Source organism: Phodopus roborovskii, unplaced genomic scaffold (assembly GCF_943737965.1).
Source record: "Phodopus roborovskii unplaced genomic scaffold, PHOROB, whole genome shotgun sequence".
NCBI classification, from domain to species: domain Eukaryota; kingdom Metazoa; phylum Chordata; class Mammalia; order Rodentia; family Cricetidae; genus Phodopus; species Phodopus roborovskii.
In genome coordinates, this window is record NW_026126571.1 from 25,698,511 (window position 1) to 25,717,734 (window position 19,224).

The 19,224-nt window shown below is 44.5% G+C and overlaps 1 protein-coding gene across 2 annotated transcripts in view; it reads left to right on the forward strand.

Annotated features, from left to right (window-relative positions):
* The window catches only part of Igf2bp3 (insulin like growth factor 2 mRNA binding protein 3), a 127,057-nt gene that overhangs the window by 106,704 nt on the left and 1,129 nt on the right, over positions 1–19,224 (forward strand). For both annotated transcript variants that reach the window (XM_051202872.1, XM_051202873.1), the window contains exons 11-14: positions 11,341–11,457; positions 15,486–15,560; positions 18,296–18,427; positions 18,966–19,079. In XM_051202872.1, coding sequence (XP_051058829.1) covers positions 11,341–11,457; positions 15,486–15,560; positions 18,296–18,427; positions 18,966–19,079 — 438 coding nt within the window. The remainder of the gene's footprint in view (positions 1–11,340; positions 11,458–15,485; positions 15,561–18,295; positions 18,428–18,965; positions 19,080–19,224) is intronic.

Genomic DNA, 19,224 nt, shown 5'->3' on the forward strand with positions numbered 1-19,224 from the left:
TGCCTCTATCATATTCACCTGTGGGCAAGTCTGGGATTCTCTTGATTAATGATTGATGTGGGAGGGCCCTGCCCACTGTGAATGGTGCCCTCCATCCCCTAAATGGTTCTGAGTTGTATAAAAAAGCAAGCTGAGTGTGGGGTCTCCCTCCTCTTGTGGTCTGTGGATGCCTTGAGGAGGACTTTTTATGGCCTGTGAATATGGTGGAAACAACTTTCCAGGAGACAGCTTCTGTGAGACAGCTCAACTTTATTCCAGAGTGAGGGAGGTACAAAGGATGGGGGCAGTGCCCAGGGTACCACCTACTTTGCATTTGGTGGCGTTCTCCTATCACAAGGCTGGAGCACAATGTCTAGTCATATAACCTATTGTATAACCAGAGCACAGCACCTGATTACCTGTGCGGCGGCAGCAGAGAGAGCATTTGCAGGGAACTGTGTCACAGGTCTCAACTAAGGTAAGTCAGGCATCCAGGCTCAGGGACAGTCTCCAAATAAGGTCAGGCAGCGAGTAGGAAGCCCTGCCTGGGGAAGGGTGCCCTCCATCTTGCTTTGAGCTCAAAGAGAGCTGTCCAGACATGGTGGCCTGTAACCTTAGTCCTGCTGAGCAAGTCATTGAGAGCAAGACAGTAAACCACGTTCCTTCATGACCTCTGCAGTTCTTGCCTTGAGTTCCAGTACTGAATTCCGTTCCAGATACACTTGTGATCAGGATGTGTAAGCCAAATATGCTTTTCCTCTTTGTGCTTTTTGGTTATGGTATCTATTACCACAATAGAAAGAAAGCTAGGGCTGGGCAGTGGGGTCACATGTCTTTAATCTCAGCACTCAGGAGACAAGAGGCAGAAGGATCTCTATTGAGTTCAAGACCAGCCTGCTCTACAGAGTGAGTTCCACAACAGCCAAAACTACACAGAGAAACCTGTCTCAAAAAACAAAACAAAAAACAAAAAAAAAAAGGAAGGAAAAAAGAAAGCTAGGACAGTTGTTTAAATTCTGATGTGCCCAATAGTTTATTACAGGTAGACACATTTGTACTAGGTTCACGTTTATAGCTATCCCTGACATTCACTTAAACTTAGTGCACCAGTTATGCAAAGTAAGTGTGCCATATAAGGCCTTATCGGTGGACATTGTTATTCACCACCCCAAGCCAGCTCTCTCTTTGGGCTGGCACTCTTTGGGCAAGTCCTCATCTCTGTTCCGTTGCTCGGGCTCATCATTTGTAAATTGAGGTGCTGTAAATTAAAGCATTTCTTCAACTGTTTTGTTGGTGGTGGTGGTTGTTCTGTCTCTATAGAGCAAGCTCATGCATTACAGATGGTAAACTGATAGAATATTCTTATCATCTGTCTTTTACACTAAAGTAAATTGCTAGATGATTACTTTTTAAATATAGAAACAAGGAGGCTGGAGAGATGGCTCATAAAGAACACTGGCTGCTCTTTCAGGAGACCCAAGCTTGGTTTCCAGTGCTCACATGGTGGTGACACCTTCTTCTGATTCCATAGGTACCAGGTACTTATACAGTATACATACATGCATCTAGGAAAACACTCATTCACATAAAGTTTAAAAAAAAAACAAAACTTTAAATCTTCTGAAATTTATATAAAAGATCATAACTGATCTCTAGATGTAGCCAGTTTTCAGATTTAATATTGTAGTTTTAAAACATACATCTGGGTTAACAGACCAATGTTGTAGGCATTTGCGATAATATTAACAGTCTCCATTCTGAAGCCCTTTTTAATCTAGAGCAAAATCTCACCAGTGTCCTACAAAGAACGCATGTAGCTAGATGTCTCTGTTTGGTCCCCATGGGAACAAGTGCTTCCTTTGCCTGTCCTAAGCCACGTTAAATCTTAAAGGCGGTTTACACAATTAGTTTTAAGAATGGGAGAGACTGAAGATGCTTGGCTAAATGTGATACTGGTAAATGTGAGCCAAGTAAGCGTGCAGATGACCACAGAAATGAAGACCTTTGCTTCTACTGAGATGAGGGATGGGGTTACAGCTCAGAGGTTGGGTACCCAGAAACTGCTCAGGTAGGGTAGGTATTCTATGGGGCAAGAACTGAGGACATAACAAAACAAAGGTTGGCTCCTAGGACAGGCAAAGGAGGCACTCGTTCCCAGGACACCAAATGTGGGCATTTCAGCTGCTCACGCACTTTGCAGGATGCTGGAAGCTTTTCTTCTTCATGCGTTGATGAGATAGAGTCCTTGATGTGTGTGGACATTTCTACAAATTGTAGGTGCTATACTAAAATGTTAAGGATGAAAGAACAAAGGCTGCTCTGTGGTCCGGCAGGCCTGCGTGCTGAGACGGTAGCATGATCACTTTAACTCCACCTTTCTGTTGGTACCGGTCCCCTCAGACTGTCAAGAATTGCCATTGACCAGAGAAGACAAGCAAAAAGGAGGCATATTATTTCCTTTCTATCTTCTTTCTCCAAAATGGGAGAAAAAAACTTTTGTGGTATATGCTCAAAATTATGTTTTCAAGCTTGACATGGTGGCACTTGCCTTTAATCCCAGCATTTGGGCATCAGAGGCAGACAGATCTCTTGATTTCAAGGCCACTCTACTCTACATAGAGTTCCAAGACAGCCAGAGCTACATACAGACCCTGTGTTTAAAAATAAATAAATAAATAAATAAAGCAAAGCAAAGCAGAGTTTAAAACATGTGATTTACATATTCTTAAAAACATCCTTTTGCCAGTGGAATGAGATAATTAGGATGAGAGATAGCACTAACACAGGTAAAGAAGGCCACAACACTCAGACTCTAGGAAGGAAGTGTAGCTTAGTTTTTGCTTTGACTAATCTCATTGGAGGTGTCTTTGAGAAACATTGGTTTTAGGGAGCTGGAAAGATGGTTCAGTGGTTAAGGATACTGGCTGCTCTACCAGAGGATCCAGGTTCAATTCCCAGGTCATGAGTGCCTGTAACTCCAGTTCCAGGGGACCTGACACCCTTCTGGCTTCCACAAGCACCAGGCATGCATACGGTCCCCAAGTATACATATAGGCAAAACACACACCTAGAATAAAATAATAATTTAAAAAGGAATAAACATTTTGTTTTTATCAGCCCTGTTAAAGTCAACAGGAAATTAAAGTGGCTCTCCGGGTGAAGGTTGTCCTCCCCTTCCCCTTTTGGGTCCCCTTCACTTTTGCAGCCTTCCTTTGTGTACTGCCCCATGGGCTCTCCTGGCCCTGGCTGGCCCTTTCTCACTCATTCAATGCAGTTTGCTGTGGAGTTCAGCACTAATATCTGCCTGCCTGAGGGGAAGCTAGCTTTCCTGTGGTTACATTATAATTACCCCAGGCTGGCTGGATGCAACCCCAGGGAAGGACCCTGCACAGCTTCCTGTTGAAAGCTCCTCAGGGAACACTGGAGGCAGCTGCCCTGTGTAGTAACCAGGTGGGGACCTGTGCACCACTTTCATGAATCCAGTCTCAGTGGGAGAGGACAGAGCTTGCAGCCACTGCTTTGTGAATGTGGACAGGAGATTGCTTGCTGCTCACTCATTGTCAAGAGCTGTTCCACAAGAATGTTTACTGGGCAGGAGAGGGGACGTAATTGCTGATGGAAAGAATATTTTCTTTTCACCCCAGTGCATGTGAGAAAAGATTTGAGGAGAGCATAAACACTCCCACGGATGTGTTTCTCTTTCTACCCTGTTCTGTGTTTTATTTTAGGGAACAGTTTAGAAAACAAAAAACGCCCTTACCCTTTTATCTTTAGAGCATCTGTCATTCAAACTCTAGGCATCAGTCAAGCCAAAAAATGTCTGTGGGATGCTGCCATGTGTCTGTTCTCACTCTTCTGAATCTATTTTGGTATGCTGTGTAGATGAAGATCATGTTTGCCTGTATATTCTGGGGCTATAGGGGCAGCTTAAATGTTTTCCTTTCACAAGAAGAGCTCAAGAGTAGACTGTTCAAGGCTGGTGGTGAGCCTACTATACTTTAAGACTATTATTCCATCTGTTTTACACCATTGTTCTCCAGCCCAAGGTAATTATTTACTCAGACTCTAGCCATTGGTTTTCAGTGTAGCCATAAATGGTGACAGTATCTCTAAGGGCAGCGTCTGAAGCATAAGTTGAGCATTTAACCCTTGACTGGCACCATATTAGCTGGAAAATAATACCCAGTCTTGTCTAGCTGCAAGGGAGGCTGGGAAACATTCTTTCTAAGGGGCCACAGTGTATCCATTAAACATGAATATGAAAATAGATGTTGGAGCAGCCATTCATGGCAGTCTAGGTGGACTTAGCCTTTTTACATCTTAAAGGAAACTCGGGAACCTGGAGGAAAAAAGCCAGCCTTTGAGGTTTTTCAGAAAGAAAAGAGACATAATTCTAGGGGAGGAAGTTTCCTATTGCAGCCTCTATGGCTGTGGGTTATTTTTATTGACACACAGAGCATAGACAGGTGTTCTGAGAAACATCTCAGAACTGTGTCAGTGGAAACCACTTAGATAAACTTCTCTTTCACATAGCTGTCTGAGAAATCCAAATTACTGATGTGCTAATCCCTCAGCTGTGGTTCAAGTTAATCCACAATTGACCACTGCCTAAAGTATTTATTAAGGAGAGAGAGTTCTTTTATACAGCGTTTTTATTATGTTATTGCTCTAGCTTATCAGGAAGGTGTCTATAGGAAACTCATAGTACATGTAGGGTTTTGAAGGACCGGTGGCCTGAGGTACCCACTGGGCATCTTGAAGGCAGGAAGTAGTGTGTGTAACTGTGCCCCTAATATTTATGTCTGGTTGGACACTGCTTTGGGAAACATGTTTGATTTAAGTTTTTGAAATTATTTTATTATTTTATGGGTGTTTGGCCTGCATATGTCTGTGTACTTCATGTGTACAGTGCCTGAGAGGGCCAGAAGACATTGCAGCCCCTGGAACTGTACTTATAGAGGATTATGAAACGCCCGCCATGTGAGTGCTGGGACTTGAACCCAGGTCCTCTGGAAAAGCAGCCAGTGCTCTCAACTGCAAAGCCATCTCTCCAACCCTGGAAATGTGATTTTTAAGGGCAATTTACCAGTTTCTTTGTGCCTTTTTTTTTTTTTTTTTTTTTTTTTTCTTCCCTCTGAGACAAGGTCAAAGTCACATTGTTCCAGTGATGATCCTGAACTTCTGATCCCCAGCTTCTTTCTCTGAAGGGCTGGGGTCACAGGTGTGCAGTACTGTGTTTAGTTTTGTGTTGTGAGGGGATGGGACTCAGGGCTGTGCTCATACAAAGTGTGTGTTCTACCCAACACTCAGCATTCTCCTGCCTTTTGTTTTTACCTTGTTGAAGAATATGCTGGTGCGGGCCTGTGTTGTCATTTTTAAAAACTGGGGTTGGTTCCAGGGTTCTCAGGTATTTGCTCTGGGAATAGTTATATCCTGCCACATTTGGGTGACCATACTTGTGATAAGAAGCTTTCTGTTCTGGCTAGGGAGCAGCTTAGTGGTAGAGTTCTTTATTGTACAAGGTTCTGAGTTTGATGCCCAGCCCCAAAGCAGGGGAGGGGGGATGTTGGTATTAGCTGTCTCAGAGAATTCCAATTGCTTATTAAAATCATCTTAATCTTTGATATCCTGTGGGGTAAAGAATAAATCAATGCTTTTATTGTGCACATTGCTCACTAAGGAGTTTGAATGTGTGTGTACATATGTACATGTTTCTGTGGGTGTGCATGTGTGTTTGTGGGGTGCACATGCATCAGTGTCCATGTGGAGGAAGGACATTGATATCGTGGATCTTCCTCTATTGCTTACTCCCTTATCTTTGTGTGTGTGTTTGTATTTATTTGTATGATGTGTGTCTATATGTGCATCGCATGTACATACACCACAGCTCAAGTGTGGAATTCACCTGAAGGTCAGTCTAGACACCCACATTTTCTGAGACAATCATGTTTGTACAGCTAGCACTTTGACCCACAGAGCTCTCTCTCACTGTGTCTGGAGCTCACCTGTATAGAAGCACACTGCTATGCCTGGATTTTCCATAAGTGCTGGGGATCCAAACTCAGGTTTTAAACTTTACTGTGTAAAACATCTCCCCAGTCCCAAGAAGTTTTGGGGGTATAACACCTCCGCCACTGCCACTATAACTGTCCGTGGATAAACTTCTTGCCTCTTTCCATTCCAGAATTCTACCTACTCACCCCCCACTCACTCACCCCCAAACTCACCCCCCACTCACTCACCCCCAAACTCACCCCCCACTCACTCACCCCCAAACTCACCCCCCACTCACTCACCCCACACTCACCCCCACACTCACTCACCCACCCCCCACTCACCCCACACTCACCCCCACACTCACTCACCCCACACTCACTCACTACTCACTCACCCACCCCCCACTCACCCCCCACTCACCCCCACACTCACTCACCCACCCCCCACTCACCCCTCACTCACCACTCACCCTCCCCACTCACTCCCCCCCCACTCACCCTTCCAAAGTATTCTCTCTCCTAGAACCTGTGAAGTTGATTTCTCCAAACAGCCAAGCACTGCATCTTCCAGCAGATTTCAGAAAGTCTCTAGTCCTGCCTGGCAGCTGGCTGACTCAGTACTTAATTGGCAAGCCCCTGGTTTATAAATGACAGGAAATGCTCCTTTCAGAAGTGCCTGAACAGTGGGGAAGGAAGAATTGGCAGCCAGTGAGCCAGGCAAGGGCTGGGGCTGACGAAGTGTGTGCACAGCCTTAGCTGGCCATGTTGGCTGCTTGCAGTTGGGTTGGCAGGAATAAACCTGTGGGTTCTGCCTTTACACTTCTGGTAGCTTCTTTACACTCTTGTCTGAAGGCTCCAAGATGACAGTGTAACCTTGAAGTGGCTAGCTTTCTGGTGCAATGCGGAGAAAGATGATCCAGTTCTTTATAGGTGAGCAGAGGCAGAGCCTCCAAGGAACAGACTGAGTTGCTGCCCTGTTCTCAGTTCAGGTAGTGTCTCTTTGTCCTTAAGAATTTCATCATGGGTGCAGTAAACATTTCTAAGAAAATAAATCACTGCACCATATGAAGCCTTGGTTTACTTCCTTTAAAAAAAAAAAAGTTTCAGTGTTTTGTTTAGGTCATAGAGTTGAGTAAACTTGGTTTTAGTTCCAGACCCAAATCTACTTAAAAAGTACCCCTCCCTCCCCCAAGTACCTATCTTACACGCCAAAGGAAAACCCTGGCACCCTGCCAGGTTCCTGGAGGCTGATCTCTTGGCTGCCAGGCACGTCTCCGTGCCTTTGTGATGCCTGAGATTTTGTTCCCTGCAAAGTAAATACACTTAACCTCACTGTTTGCTGTTGCTTGTATCTTCTCGATAGCGGGTGATTAGGAATTATTCGCTGGCAGACTTGGCCAGTTACGCAAGCTTTCGGCCTCACAGCTTTGTTCTCGTTATTTCAAGAAACAGCAGAGAGCTTGCCAAGAGTCCGAAGGAAGCTTTGCCATAGGCATCTGGCAGCGGTCCACTGGGAAGCAGCTTGTGTCCTGTGACTAGCCTTCACCCTCAAAGAGTGTGTCCAGGAAAGGGTCTCCTACGCATTCAGGACCGTGAACATAAACTCAAGAAGCATGTCAGGGTGAATAAACTCAAGAAGCATGTCAGGATGAAGCTGAGAAGGGCTTTTTTAAATCTCAGAGGCTAATTAAATCTGTAGGTAGAAGAGGCTTTCCCCTCCTGTCTACGTAGGTCTGCTATTCAAAATGCTATTCAAAATGGAATCCTGTGCTTATCTGGTTCAGATCCTGAGACCATGGCTTCTTGTGCTGAATTCCATATGAGAACACGCTGTACCAGACGGTCAAGTGGACAGACATTTCCACAAGCTGCCTGTGTCTTCAGAGGAAAATTCCTTTGTGAAATAATTTATGGCCAGCAAGATGGCTGGTGGGAATGGAAGGAGCCGGGGGAGCTGGGTGATGTTCAGAAACGACCTCATCCAGCTTCACACAGCCAATGAGTCACTGAAGATGCTGTCGCCAAGAGTGAGCATACTGACCATTGATCTGGGGTACCATCTCCTGTATGGAAAGCATAGTTGCTTCAAGTTTGGCTTGTTCTGTTGGGCAGGTCCCCAAGCTGCTGCTTCCATCAGATCACAGGACATTCAGACCAGCAGACTCCTCACAGGTCACACTTCGCTGCTGCTGTGTGTTGTATCAGTCATTTTAGCCATTTCCTGCAAAGAATCCCTTTTCCATCTTATTATCAGGGAAGGGCATTTAAGGTAGCCTCTCTACTTTTGCTCAGAATGTTAGTTGGTATCATCCTTGTAGATCTCTTGGACATTTCTCTAGAGTCAGTTTTCTCTTCAAACCTATAATGGCTCCCTCTATTATGGTATCTCTTTTTTTGCTCTCCTCTTCGTCCCCTGACTCAACCTTCCTGGTCCCACATGTTCTTTTCTTTCTCCTAACTCCCTCTCTACTCACTGCCCCCCCAAATATGCTCAGGAGCTCTTGTTCCGTTCCCCTTCTGTGAGGGACCGTTTATGAATCCTCCTTGTATCCAAGTTTCTCTGGCGGTGTGAATTATAGGCTGGTGATCCTTTGCTCTATGTCCAAAATCCATCTATGAGTGAGTACATACCATGTTCCTCTTTTTGTGACTGGGTTACCTCACTCAGGATGTTTCTTCAAGTTGCATCCTTTTGCCTGCGAATTTCAAGATTCCATTATTTTTTTTCCCCGCTAAATAGTATTCCATTGTGTAAATGTGTCACATCTTCTTTATTCATTCTTCAGTTGAGGGGCATGTAGGTTGCTTCCAGGTTCTTGCTATTACAAATAATGTTGCTGTGAACATAGTTGAACAGATGTCTTTATTGCATGGATGTGCATCTTTTGGGTATGCCCAAGATTGAAATTGCTGTGGTAGCCTGATTTCCATTTTCATGAGGAACCGCCATACTGATCTCCAAAATGGCTGTGCATGTGGAGGAGTGTTCCCCTTTCTCCACATCCTCTCCAGCATAAGCTGTCATTGGTGTTTCAGATTTTAGCCATTTTGACAGGAGTAAGATGGTATCTCAGAGTTGCCTTGATTTGTATTTCCTTGGTGGCTAAGGATGTTGAGGCCATTTTAAGTGTCTTTCAGCCATTTTGGATTCATCTATTGAGAATTCTTTCTTCAGTTCTGTACCCCAGTTTTTAATAGTGTTATTTGGTGTTTTAGTGACTAGTTTCTTGAGTTTGTATATCTTGGAGATCAGCCCTGTGTCAGCTGTAGGGTTGGCAAAGATCTTTTCCCAGTCTGTGGGCTGCCGTTTGGTCTTGTTGACTGTGTCCTTTGCCTTACAGAAGCTTCTTAGTTTCAGGTGGTCCCATTAATTGTCCATCTCAAGGTTTGTGCTACTTGTGATATTGATAACTGACTAATAAGCCATCCTAGAGCCTTTATATAGTAACTGTTGGAAACAGAAGCAGACACACCCACAGCTAATCACTGAGCCAAACTTCTAGAATCCAGTTGCAGAGAGGGAGGAGTGATAAGAAAAGGGGTCAAGACCAGGCTACAGAAACCCACAGAGACAGCTGACCTGAACAAGGGGGAGCTCATGGACCCCAGACTGATAGCCGGGAAACCAGCATTGGACCGACCCAGACTCCCTGAACATGGGTCTCAGTTAGAAGGCCTGAGCAGTTTAAGGGACCTCTGACAGTGGAACCAGGATGTATCCCTGGTGCACAAAAGGGTTTTGGGAGCACATTTCCCATGAAGGGATACTTACTCCCTTAACCTAGAGACAAGAGGGAGGGCCTAGACCCTAATTCCAAATTAGCAGCTCCCTGAAGCCTGGTCTTCCTCCTGCATTTTACCTTCTTGGACTCTTCTGACATCTTCATGGCCCAACATGGTACCTGTGTCCTTTTCCCCTAGACCCTTTTGGTGGCTCAGTTAGGTTTCTGTTGCTATGGAGAGATACCATGACCACACCAATTCTTACAGAAGAAAGCATTTAGTGGGGGCTACTTTACAGGTTCAGAGGATTAGTCCCTTATTGTCATGGCGGGAAGCATGGTGGCTGCAGGCAGACATGGCCTGGAGAGGTGGCTGAAGAGAAAATGCCACTGGGCCTGGGTTAGGCTTCTGAAACCTCAGAACCTACCCCCACTGACACACTTCCTCCAACAAGGCCACACCTCCTAAGAGTGCCACTCCCTATGAGTCTTTAGGGGCCATTTTCATTCAAACCCCTGACAGTGGTTCAAATCTCCCTGGAACACACTTCCTGATGTAAGGGGAAATAGGGAGTAAGGCACGGGCAGGGATGCTGCTGCTTTAGAAGTCTCATCATCACTGGTATTGCACCTAGGAACGGCCTTGTGAGAAATTCGGTCACTGAGCTGACTCTGAGTGACTGTGTCCTTCAGCCCTGCTGTAATGACCGAGAAAAGACCCTGGAGGGGGGGGGGCACACGTGACCAGGGTGAGGCAGAGGGAATGAAGTGCACAGATAAGGCCATGTGTGCATTTCCTCTCAGAATTTAGCTTTCAGAATGGTTTCTGATCATACATAGGATGCCAAGGAGGGCACGGAAGTGCATGGGAGGAAGGGTCTTACTTACAGTGGGTTTTTTTTTTTTTTTTTTTTCCCTTTCTTTAAAGTTTTACTTTAAATGGTTTCCCTCTTAGTACTGTGTTGTTATGTATGGCAAGTGCGGGATGATGATGGTGTTTTGTATGGTTTGTACATAGGTAGGAATTTTCCCCTTAGAGTTGTTTACCCTCTGTGTTTCAGAAATAAAAGCCTGCTGGGCGGCGGCGGTGGTGCACACACTTAATCCCAGCACTGGGGAGGCAGAGGCAGGTAGATTGCTGTGAGTTTGAGGCCAGCCTGGTCTACAGAGCTAATTCCAGGACAGCCAGGACTGGTGTATAGAGAAACCTTGTCTCGGACAACAAAACAAAGAAAAAAAAAAGCCTGGGGTTAGGGATTTAGCTCAGTGGAAGAGTGCCTGACTAGCAAGCATAAGCCCTGGGTTTGGTCCTCGGTTCTGGAAAGGAAGAAAGGCAGACTGGTGGGCTGGATGACCTGCCTAAAACCAGCCATCTGTATCCTTTGCTGCTGTCTAGGTTGTGATGTGTAGTCCAGGACACCTTGGATATAGGCTCTGTGACTTAAATATATAATAAACAGAGGCAGAGCATTTTAACTCAGTGACATTTGAAAGTGTAGGAGGACGTTTAATGACGGTCGATTCATTGCACTTTCACTCCTAGTACCCCTGCTGGGGCGAGAACATGCTCATCACAAGGTGAGGTGTCAACACTTTCTTTGGTAGCCAATGAGCATTCATGCCCTGGCTTTCTTCTCTTACAGCAGTCGGAAACGGAGACTGTGCACCTGTTTATTCCCGCCCTGTCAGTTGGTGCCATCATCGGCAAGCAGGGCCAACACATCAAACAGCTCTCTCGGTTTGCAGGAGCTTCGATTAAGGTACTGTTCTGCATCTGTGGCTCTCCTGATTATACAAGAAAGCAAAAGTGACAGGCCGGGTTCGGGTTAGATGACCGTGTGACAGTAGCAGGTGTTTAAATGTGGTTAGACCACCTCACTCCAGAAATAATCAGTCTGTGAAGAAGCAAAGCTGCACAACATCCGGGCGCCTCTGAGGTCTTGACTTACTACTTCCTCTGGCTCATCACCATGTTTACTGCTCTTAAAAGCCACGTCTTTCACCTGGCCATTGAGGACAGGAAGGCACAGTAAAGTCTTTCTGTTGGTTGCTATGGGATTTTTTTTTTTTTTTTCCTTTTTCTCTTTGCCTATATTACATTCTCAGAACTTGGCCAGACAAAGCTGAAGAGGCAGCAGGGAAGTGGAGTTCTGTGTTGTCAACTAAGCATTCATTGTGTAGATGTGAGCCGCTGGTGCCCATCATAAGAGATCGCTGTGTGCTCTGCAGGCTCTGGGTTTGATGTGCTGAAGCAACTTTATATTAGACACAGGGAACTCATGCATATGTGTCCATGGAGGCCACAGGCTCATGTCTGTGTCTCCTCAGCCACACCTGCTTTATTTTCTGAATAGGTGACACTGACCAGCTTACTGGCTCAGTGGGCTGCTTGGCCAGTGAGTTTCAGGAATCCTCCTGACTCTGCTCTTCCTAGCTCAGGGCTGTTTTTATGGGTGCCCAGGATCCAAACATTCTATCAACTGAGCCATGTGCCCCAACCTTGGGTTGTTGCTTTAAAACAGAGGTTACCAGACTTGGATGCTCACAGATTTCTCCAGTAAACAGTCTGTGAGAGTCTTTGTTTCATGTTTTTAAAAGCTCCTTTAAAAAAAGATTTAATACACTTTACATACAACATATAGATTCCACTTCTGGGTATCTGTCCATGAGACATGAAACAGCATACCCTCTCCCAAAGAAAATGTCATTTTTATTGGTACCCACCCCATATGCCCTTCATGCAGATAAAGTTTGATCCTCTGAGCAGTGAGCCTGCATATTAGAAACCACTGACAAATGTCAGTCAAAAGGAAGTCCCCAAGCTGTATGGGTCCATTTACATATAATTCTGGAAAAGGCAGAACTACAGGGACAAGCAAACTGTTTGAGGGGACTCAGGGAGAGTGATGACTGCTCTGAGACTTCATTGTGGTGATAGACAACTTGAGTATGCATGTGTCGACCCATCAAACTGGGCAACAGAAGGTAAACTCTGTTGTGTGTAAATTAAATAAAAATGCAAAACAGAGAAACAGCCCTTACATACAGAACAGACAGCCAAATCCAGGAAAGGAAATCCAGCTAAAATCAGTAAGTGATTCAGGAACAGGCATGGGACAATGAAGTATGAAAGTCTTCACTGCCTTGCTAGTTTTAGAGCTTTTGCTAATCAATATTTGACAGGCTGAGATGGCTCACAGTTAGGAGCATATACTGCTGTTGTGGAGGACCTCAGTTGAGTGCCCAGCACCCACAGTGGCCTTTAACTGAGGCTTCAGGTTCTGACACCCTCTTCTGTGGGCACCTGTACTGAGGTATGCCCTATCCGCTGACACATGCTCACTCACAAGAGAGAGAGACAGAGGGAAGGAGGGAGGGGGGAGAGGAGAGAGAGAAAACTTAGACTGTGGGAATTCTGCATTGAGAATTTAATGTGCCCATACTCACTTCTTCCTGCCTTCATAGTTCTTCCAACTGGGCTGGAAAAATGCGTTTCCAGAAAGCCTAAAACACATTGTCTGCGGCTGCCTCTTTCACTGTGTGGTATAGGATGAAATATGGTTGCCTTTACCTCCATGTGAATGCCATTGCACAGACACTGGGCTGGTTTGGTTTGCTGTGTGCACATAGACAGGATCTCAGCTATCTTTTCCATTGCTGCCTTATTTTTTGCCTTGGGACAGGGTCTCTCACTGAACTGGAAGCTTGCTGTTTGGATAAGCTGGCCAGGCAGTGTGTCTGGTGATCCCCACCTGTCTCTACCTTCTAATATGGGGTTATAGGCACATGTAACTGTCCCTGGCTTTTTATGTGAGTGCTGGGGGTTCAAACTCTAGTCCTTATGGTTTTACTCAGCCATCTCCTCGACACAGAGGCAGATATTTGGTACCACCAAATCATAACCATTTATGTTCACTTATTTGACATGTAAGTTATTCCTAGCTTATTGTGTCCACACAATAAGTAAAATGACACAATTTGTGTTTCTTTAACAGAAGCTTATACAAAGAACCTTGGTTAGTCAAAGGACATGAAGGCTTTCCCATGCTTTCAGAGATAGAAACCAGCTGGGTGGTGGTGCCACACGCCTTTAATCCCAGCACTTAGGAGGCAGGGGCAGGAGGATCTCTGAGTTTGAGGTTAGCCTGATCTACAGAACGAGTACCAGGAAAGCCACATCTACACAGAAAACCTGTCTTGAAAAAATGATAAAAAAAAAAAATTAAGGGTTTGGGGAGGGTAGTAGAGATAGACAGACAGACAAGATAGATATAAAGGGTGAAGGTAGTAGAGATAGATAGATAGATAGATAGATAGATAGATAGATAGATAGATAGATATATAGATACATAGATAGATATAAAGGGTGAGGGGTAGTAGAGATAGATAGAGATAGATAGATACATAGATAGATACATAGATACATAGATAGATATAAAGGGTGAGGGGTAGTAGAGATAGATAGATAGATAGATAGATAGATACATAGATAGATTGATTGATAGATTGATAGATTGATTCAGCGTTTGAGTGCTCCTAGCTTTTACCCACTGTCATTGAGTGTACTTAAAACAACAACAAAACCCAGGTGGAATGCTAATGGTGCCTTTACAGTATTTCCTGTGGACAGTCCCTAGTTGGGCTAAATGCAAGAAACTATTTGCTTGTTTTTCAGATGTAAAACAAGTCAGTTATGCATAAAGTAGGTCTAGGTATGAGTTTGGCTTTAGGTGACAGAAATGGTAGCTTTATTTTTGAAGGGAGTAGAAAGCAGGACTTGATTGGTTGATATCTTCAGCTGTAGAATTAAGCCCTTTTTTTTTTTTTTTTTTTTTTTGTTCTTACACAGTTATACAATGTAACAACTAGGTTTTATTTGCATAGCAAATGTGTAGCAACTGTCAGGGTCTCTCAGTTGAACCCAGAGTTTATCTATAAGGCTATCTGGCTACCTAGTTTGATCTGGGGAACCTAATCTTTGACTCTCAGTGCTGGAATTACAGGTGGGCATCCACACCCCGGTCCTTAAGTCTGCACAGCCATGAGCCATCGCCTCATCCCAAATTTCATTAGAATTAACTTCCCCAGCAGGGTCACAAAACCCTTCCTTGTAGCTCTGGCATGTGGCTGGCCCCTCTTTGTACATGTTTTTCACTGTTTCCCTAGCCTGCACTTTTGTGATTTCATACACTCCATGAAAACTGAAGTCTGAGTTTACCTGTGTCCTGCTCGGTTAACATTAGTTAACTTCCTGTGCCCTTCCAGTGAATTGATGACTTGGGAGCAATTTATTAAGTCTCAGCAACAAAAGTATACAAATTGTTTAAGCAATCTAGTTGTATTTCTCCCCTCCCCCCCCATTTAAGTATGAGAAGTGCAGCTGCTTAGATAGCAGCGTTACCATTTCCTCTGAAAGCTAAGGAGATGCAATGGGTGTAGTGGCCTCACAACCAGTGGAGTTGCTGCTACGAGCCAGGTAGTGGACACACCCAGCTCTCTCAAGGCTGTTCACTACAGTTATGGGTTGGGTCCCCTAATGCCCTCAGCCTTTAGTGCTCCCATGTGGTACAGGCTAGCTCAGTGATGGTACATGCAGTCTTACATTAGAGGCAGGTAGTGTGCTCTGTCTCAGTGGCCCATATTAATCATGGCATCTCCATAATTCCTTTCCAGAAGGCATTTAATTCCACAGCTCAGTTAGTCATGTGCAGATGTCAATCTGGTTGGCCTAAGGTTTGTCAGTGACATCAGAAAGTATCCTAACTGGCTGCTGATGGGTCTGTTACAGATTGCTCCAGCTGAAGCACCAGATGCTAAAGTAAGGATGGTGATTATCACTGGACCGCCAGAAGCTCAGTTCAAGGTATGTGCTGTGGAAGCCACGGAAACCAGAGGGAACCAGATTGCTGCTGCCCTCTCTACCCCCTGCATCAGTGGAAGTTCTAAAGATTAGAGTGGAGCCATCATGTGTGGCATTGGTTTACTGTCACCATTTAGATGGTGGGACCTTAACACTCACATTTACAGCTGCCTGTTAATGAGCCTTGTAACCATGTCTTTAGCAACCCTTCTGCCTTAGAGGTGCTCTAACGTTTATAGTGGCCCCTTCACCAGCACTGTCCTAGGATTTTAGTTAGGAAGTCTGGAGTTATAATGGCATGTGGCCTGTCTTGAACTACTGCACGTTTTTTTGGGACCTGAGGTCCTTTGGAGCTGAAAAATCTTCATATGTTCTGAGGTGATGGAGACAACTCAACAGCTAGGCCCTCCTCATTCCAACCTAGTTTGGCCATTTATCATTTGCGTGACCTTAGACGAGTTGTCATTCTCCCCAGACCCTCTTCTACAGAATGGACAGAAGCACCACTATTCTAGCTATAAGGTATAAGCAACATATACAATGCTCAGAATAGTACCTGAAACAATAGCACAGTCTCACGTGCTGTGCATGGTAATGGCCAACACTGAGCCAGCCAGTGAAGCCACTACAGTCTCAGCTGCCTTTATTCTAGTGAGTGACTTGTGTGGGACATCTTGACTTAAGCAACTGCTGAATTGTATTCATTAACAAATACCTACAATGTTTTTTCTTTTTTTAAAGTTACATGTATGTATTTATGGGAGGAGCATATAAATCATGACATGCTGAGGTCAGAGGACAATTTTAGAGTCAGCCTTCTCCCACCATGTAGGTCCTGGGGATTGAACTCAGGTTGTTGGGCTCAGTGGCAAGTACTTTACCTGCTGAGCCACCTCGCCAGCCCAACACCTGTATCTTGGTCCTGTGTCCACTAACAGCATTCACTCTCGGCCTTACTTAGTTTCCTCTGTCTGTGTACACACTGTTACACCTCCTATAGCTCACCTCACTATCTCTAGTTGGGAAGGAAAGGACTAACCCAGAGCCTTGCTGTGCAGGTGCTCTGCCCTGACTATATCCCAAACCCTCTTTTCTGTTTTGTTTAAGCCATCCATTAAAGAATTGAGTCAATGAAAATCTAAAGCTGCTTTCACATCATTTGCAGAGAGAACGGAGCACTCAAATGCTTTGATATATTGAATGGCCACTGCCTAGGCACCAAGGTGAAGTTTACCCCTCCCAGCAGCCTCATAGTCCAAATTGGAAATGTTAAAAACTGGGCTATGAGTATGAAACTTCCTAGCATGTGAGAAACCACAGGCTTGATACCCACCACACATGCATGCACATATGGTACAGACATACATGTAGGCAAACCACTTGTACACATAAAGATAAATTTTTTAAAAAATATTTATAGATCTTATTCATCTTTATGTATATGGGCGTTTTACCTCCAGGTTTTATCTGTCAGGTACATGCCCATAGAGACCAGGAAAGGGCATCAGATCCCTGGATCCCTGAAACTGTAACTACTGAAGTTGTTAGCTATCATGTGAGTGCTGGGAATCAAACCTGCGTTATCTGGGAAAATACCCGGTTTTCTTAACTGCTCAGCTATCTCCTCAGCTCCCCACCTTGCCAGCCCCAAATAACACACAGAGATGCTGTATTTACTATAAAGCTGTTGGCCAGTTGCTAGTTTCTTATTGGCTAGCTCTGTCTTACTATTAACCCATTTCTATCAATATAAGTATTTCCACATGGTCTCATCTTACTGGGACCTCTTTCCTACTACTTCCTTGACTCCTCCTTGTCTCCTAGTCCCACCTATCTTGCTTTCCTATTGGCCAACAGTGCTTTATTCATTTTATGGTTTGTCTTAGCAGCTTGTCAGATGAGCCTAATAACTTCCCAACTTAGATGTCTTTCTCTCTTGAAGTGTATGAAAATAAATTAATGGTTGCACAGGAGATTCCTTATATACAGTATGTAGTTGTACACAGTACACAGGGCAAGTAAGTGGAGTACCATAAGTGTCCACTAACTGGATTTCTGCAGCATTTTAGGGACAGGGAGGAAAAAGACAGGATCTCACTCTGTAGCCCAGGTTGGCCTCAGAGTACAGCAGTGCTCCCCCTCAGCCTCCCAAGTGCTGTAAGTACACACATGCCAGCATTTTCACCTCCATAGAGCTAAAATCAGGTACCTCAATAAGAGAGTAGTTTAAATGGAAAGTCTTCAGTGTTGGTGGTGTCTCTTCCATTTAGACATGGCCTTGGCTCCTTGGAACCTGTATGTAGTTCTTTCCTAGTTTCTTTTGCTCAAGAAAAATGCAATCTATTTCTTGTTGTCAGAGGAGAGGCTTGAGTGGGAATGGTCATTTCCCATAAAGTCATTTTTAGTTGGTCCTACTAATTACCTTAATTTGCAACAGAATATGGCTTTTTCTTTGTAGTTGGTGTGCAGAATGGGTCTCACAATGACATCATTACAAATGCATCATTGTACTCTGCTCCCTGGTTTAACTCATTTGCCTTGCCTATGAAACAGTTACTGTCAACCCTTTCTGGGGCTCCTGGCTGCTGTACGTTATGCAGCTGTCAGTCTTCATCCCAGATACTGCTGTACCACTGCTATGGTTGTATATTCCAGGTTGATTTAGGCTGCATTCAAAGTTAACCAACCTTTTGTTTTCAATTATGACTGACACTGATAGGCTATTTTGTCATCTATAGGCTCAGGGAAGAATTTACGGGAAAATTAAAGAAGAAAACTTCGTTAGTCCTAAAGAAGAGGTGAAGCTTGAAGCTCATATCAGAGTGCCATCGTTTGCTGCTGGCAGAGTCATTGGGAAAGGAGGCAAAACGGCAAGTATCCCAGCCGGGGCTGTGCCATGATGCAAGGAGGCTCTACACAGACATAGCTTCCCGCCACCCCCCACCATCCCCCACCCGCGGAGCTTTGGCTAGTTTATAAGAAGTGGTGGGTCCACCCCCTAGTGTTTGAAGAGGTTCCCTTGTGACTCTAACCTGCTAGTGAGACTTCTGCATTTTTCAGACCAGGGACTTAACTTGTAAGGGATGTCCAGCATTATCCAACACATACAATATTCTATAAACCCTAAAGGGACAGGAACTGAAATTTTACAAATATCAAACTGAAAAAAGTAGCTTGCAGACTTTCTCAACAAAGTCATTTCCAAATGTATAGCTTTGAAGTAATATATATAGAACACACCCTGAGCAGAACTGAATTTCTTTGGCCAAGCCTTAGTTCTAGTCATGTTAAAATGGGAACTGTAGCCTAGTGAAAGGTTAATGGATGAAATGAGCTGTGTGCCCAGCATATAGTAATTGCTTGGAAACAGGCTTTAAATGCTTAGTAATAGGATTTTCTCTATTCTAGGTGAATGAACTCCAGAATTTATCAAGTGCTGAAGTTGTTGTCCCCCGTGACCAGACACCTGATGAGAATAACCAAGTTGTTGTCAAAATAACTGGCCACTTCTATGCTTGCCAGGCAAGTGGCTTCTAAAGTGCCAAGTTCTTGCTGTCATGAGGCTTCCCATTCCACATTCATATGTGAACCTCTTGGGTGTTTAGGGTTCAAAGTGTTGGGTGGGTGTGTGGAAGTATGCTGTTCTGCTATTAGCCAGGCAGCCTTG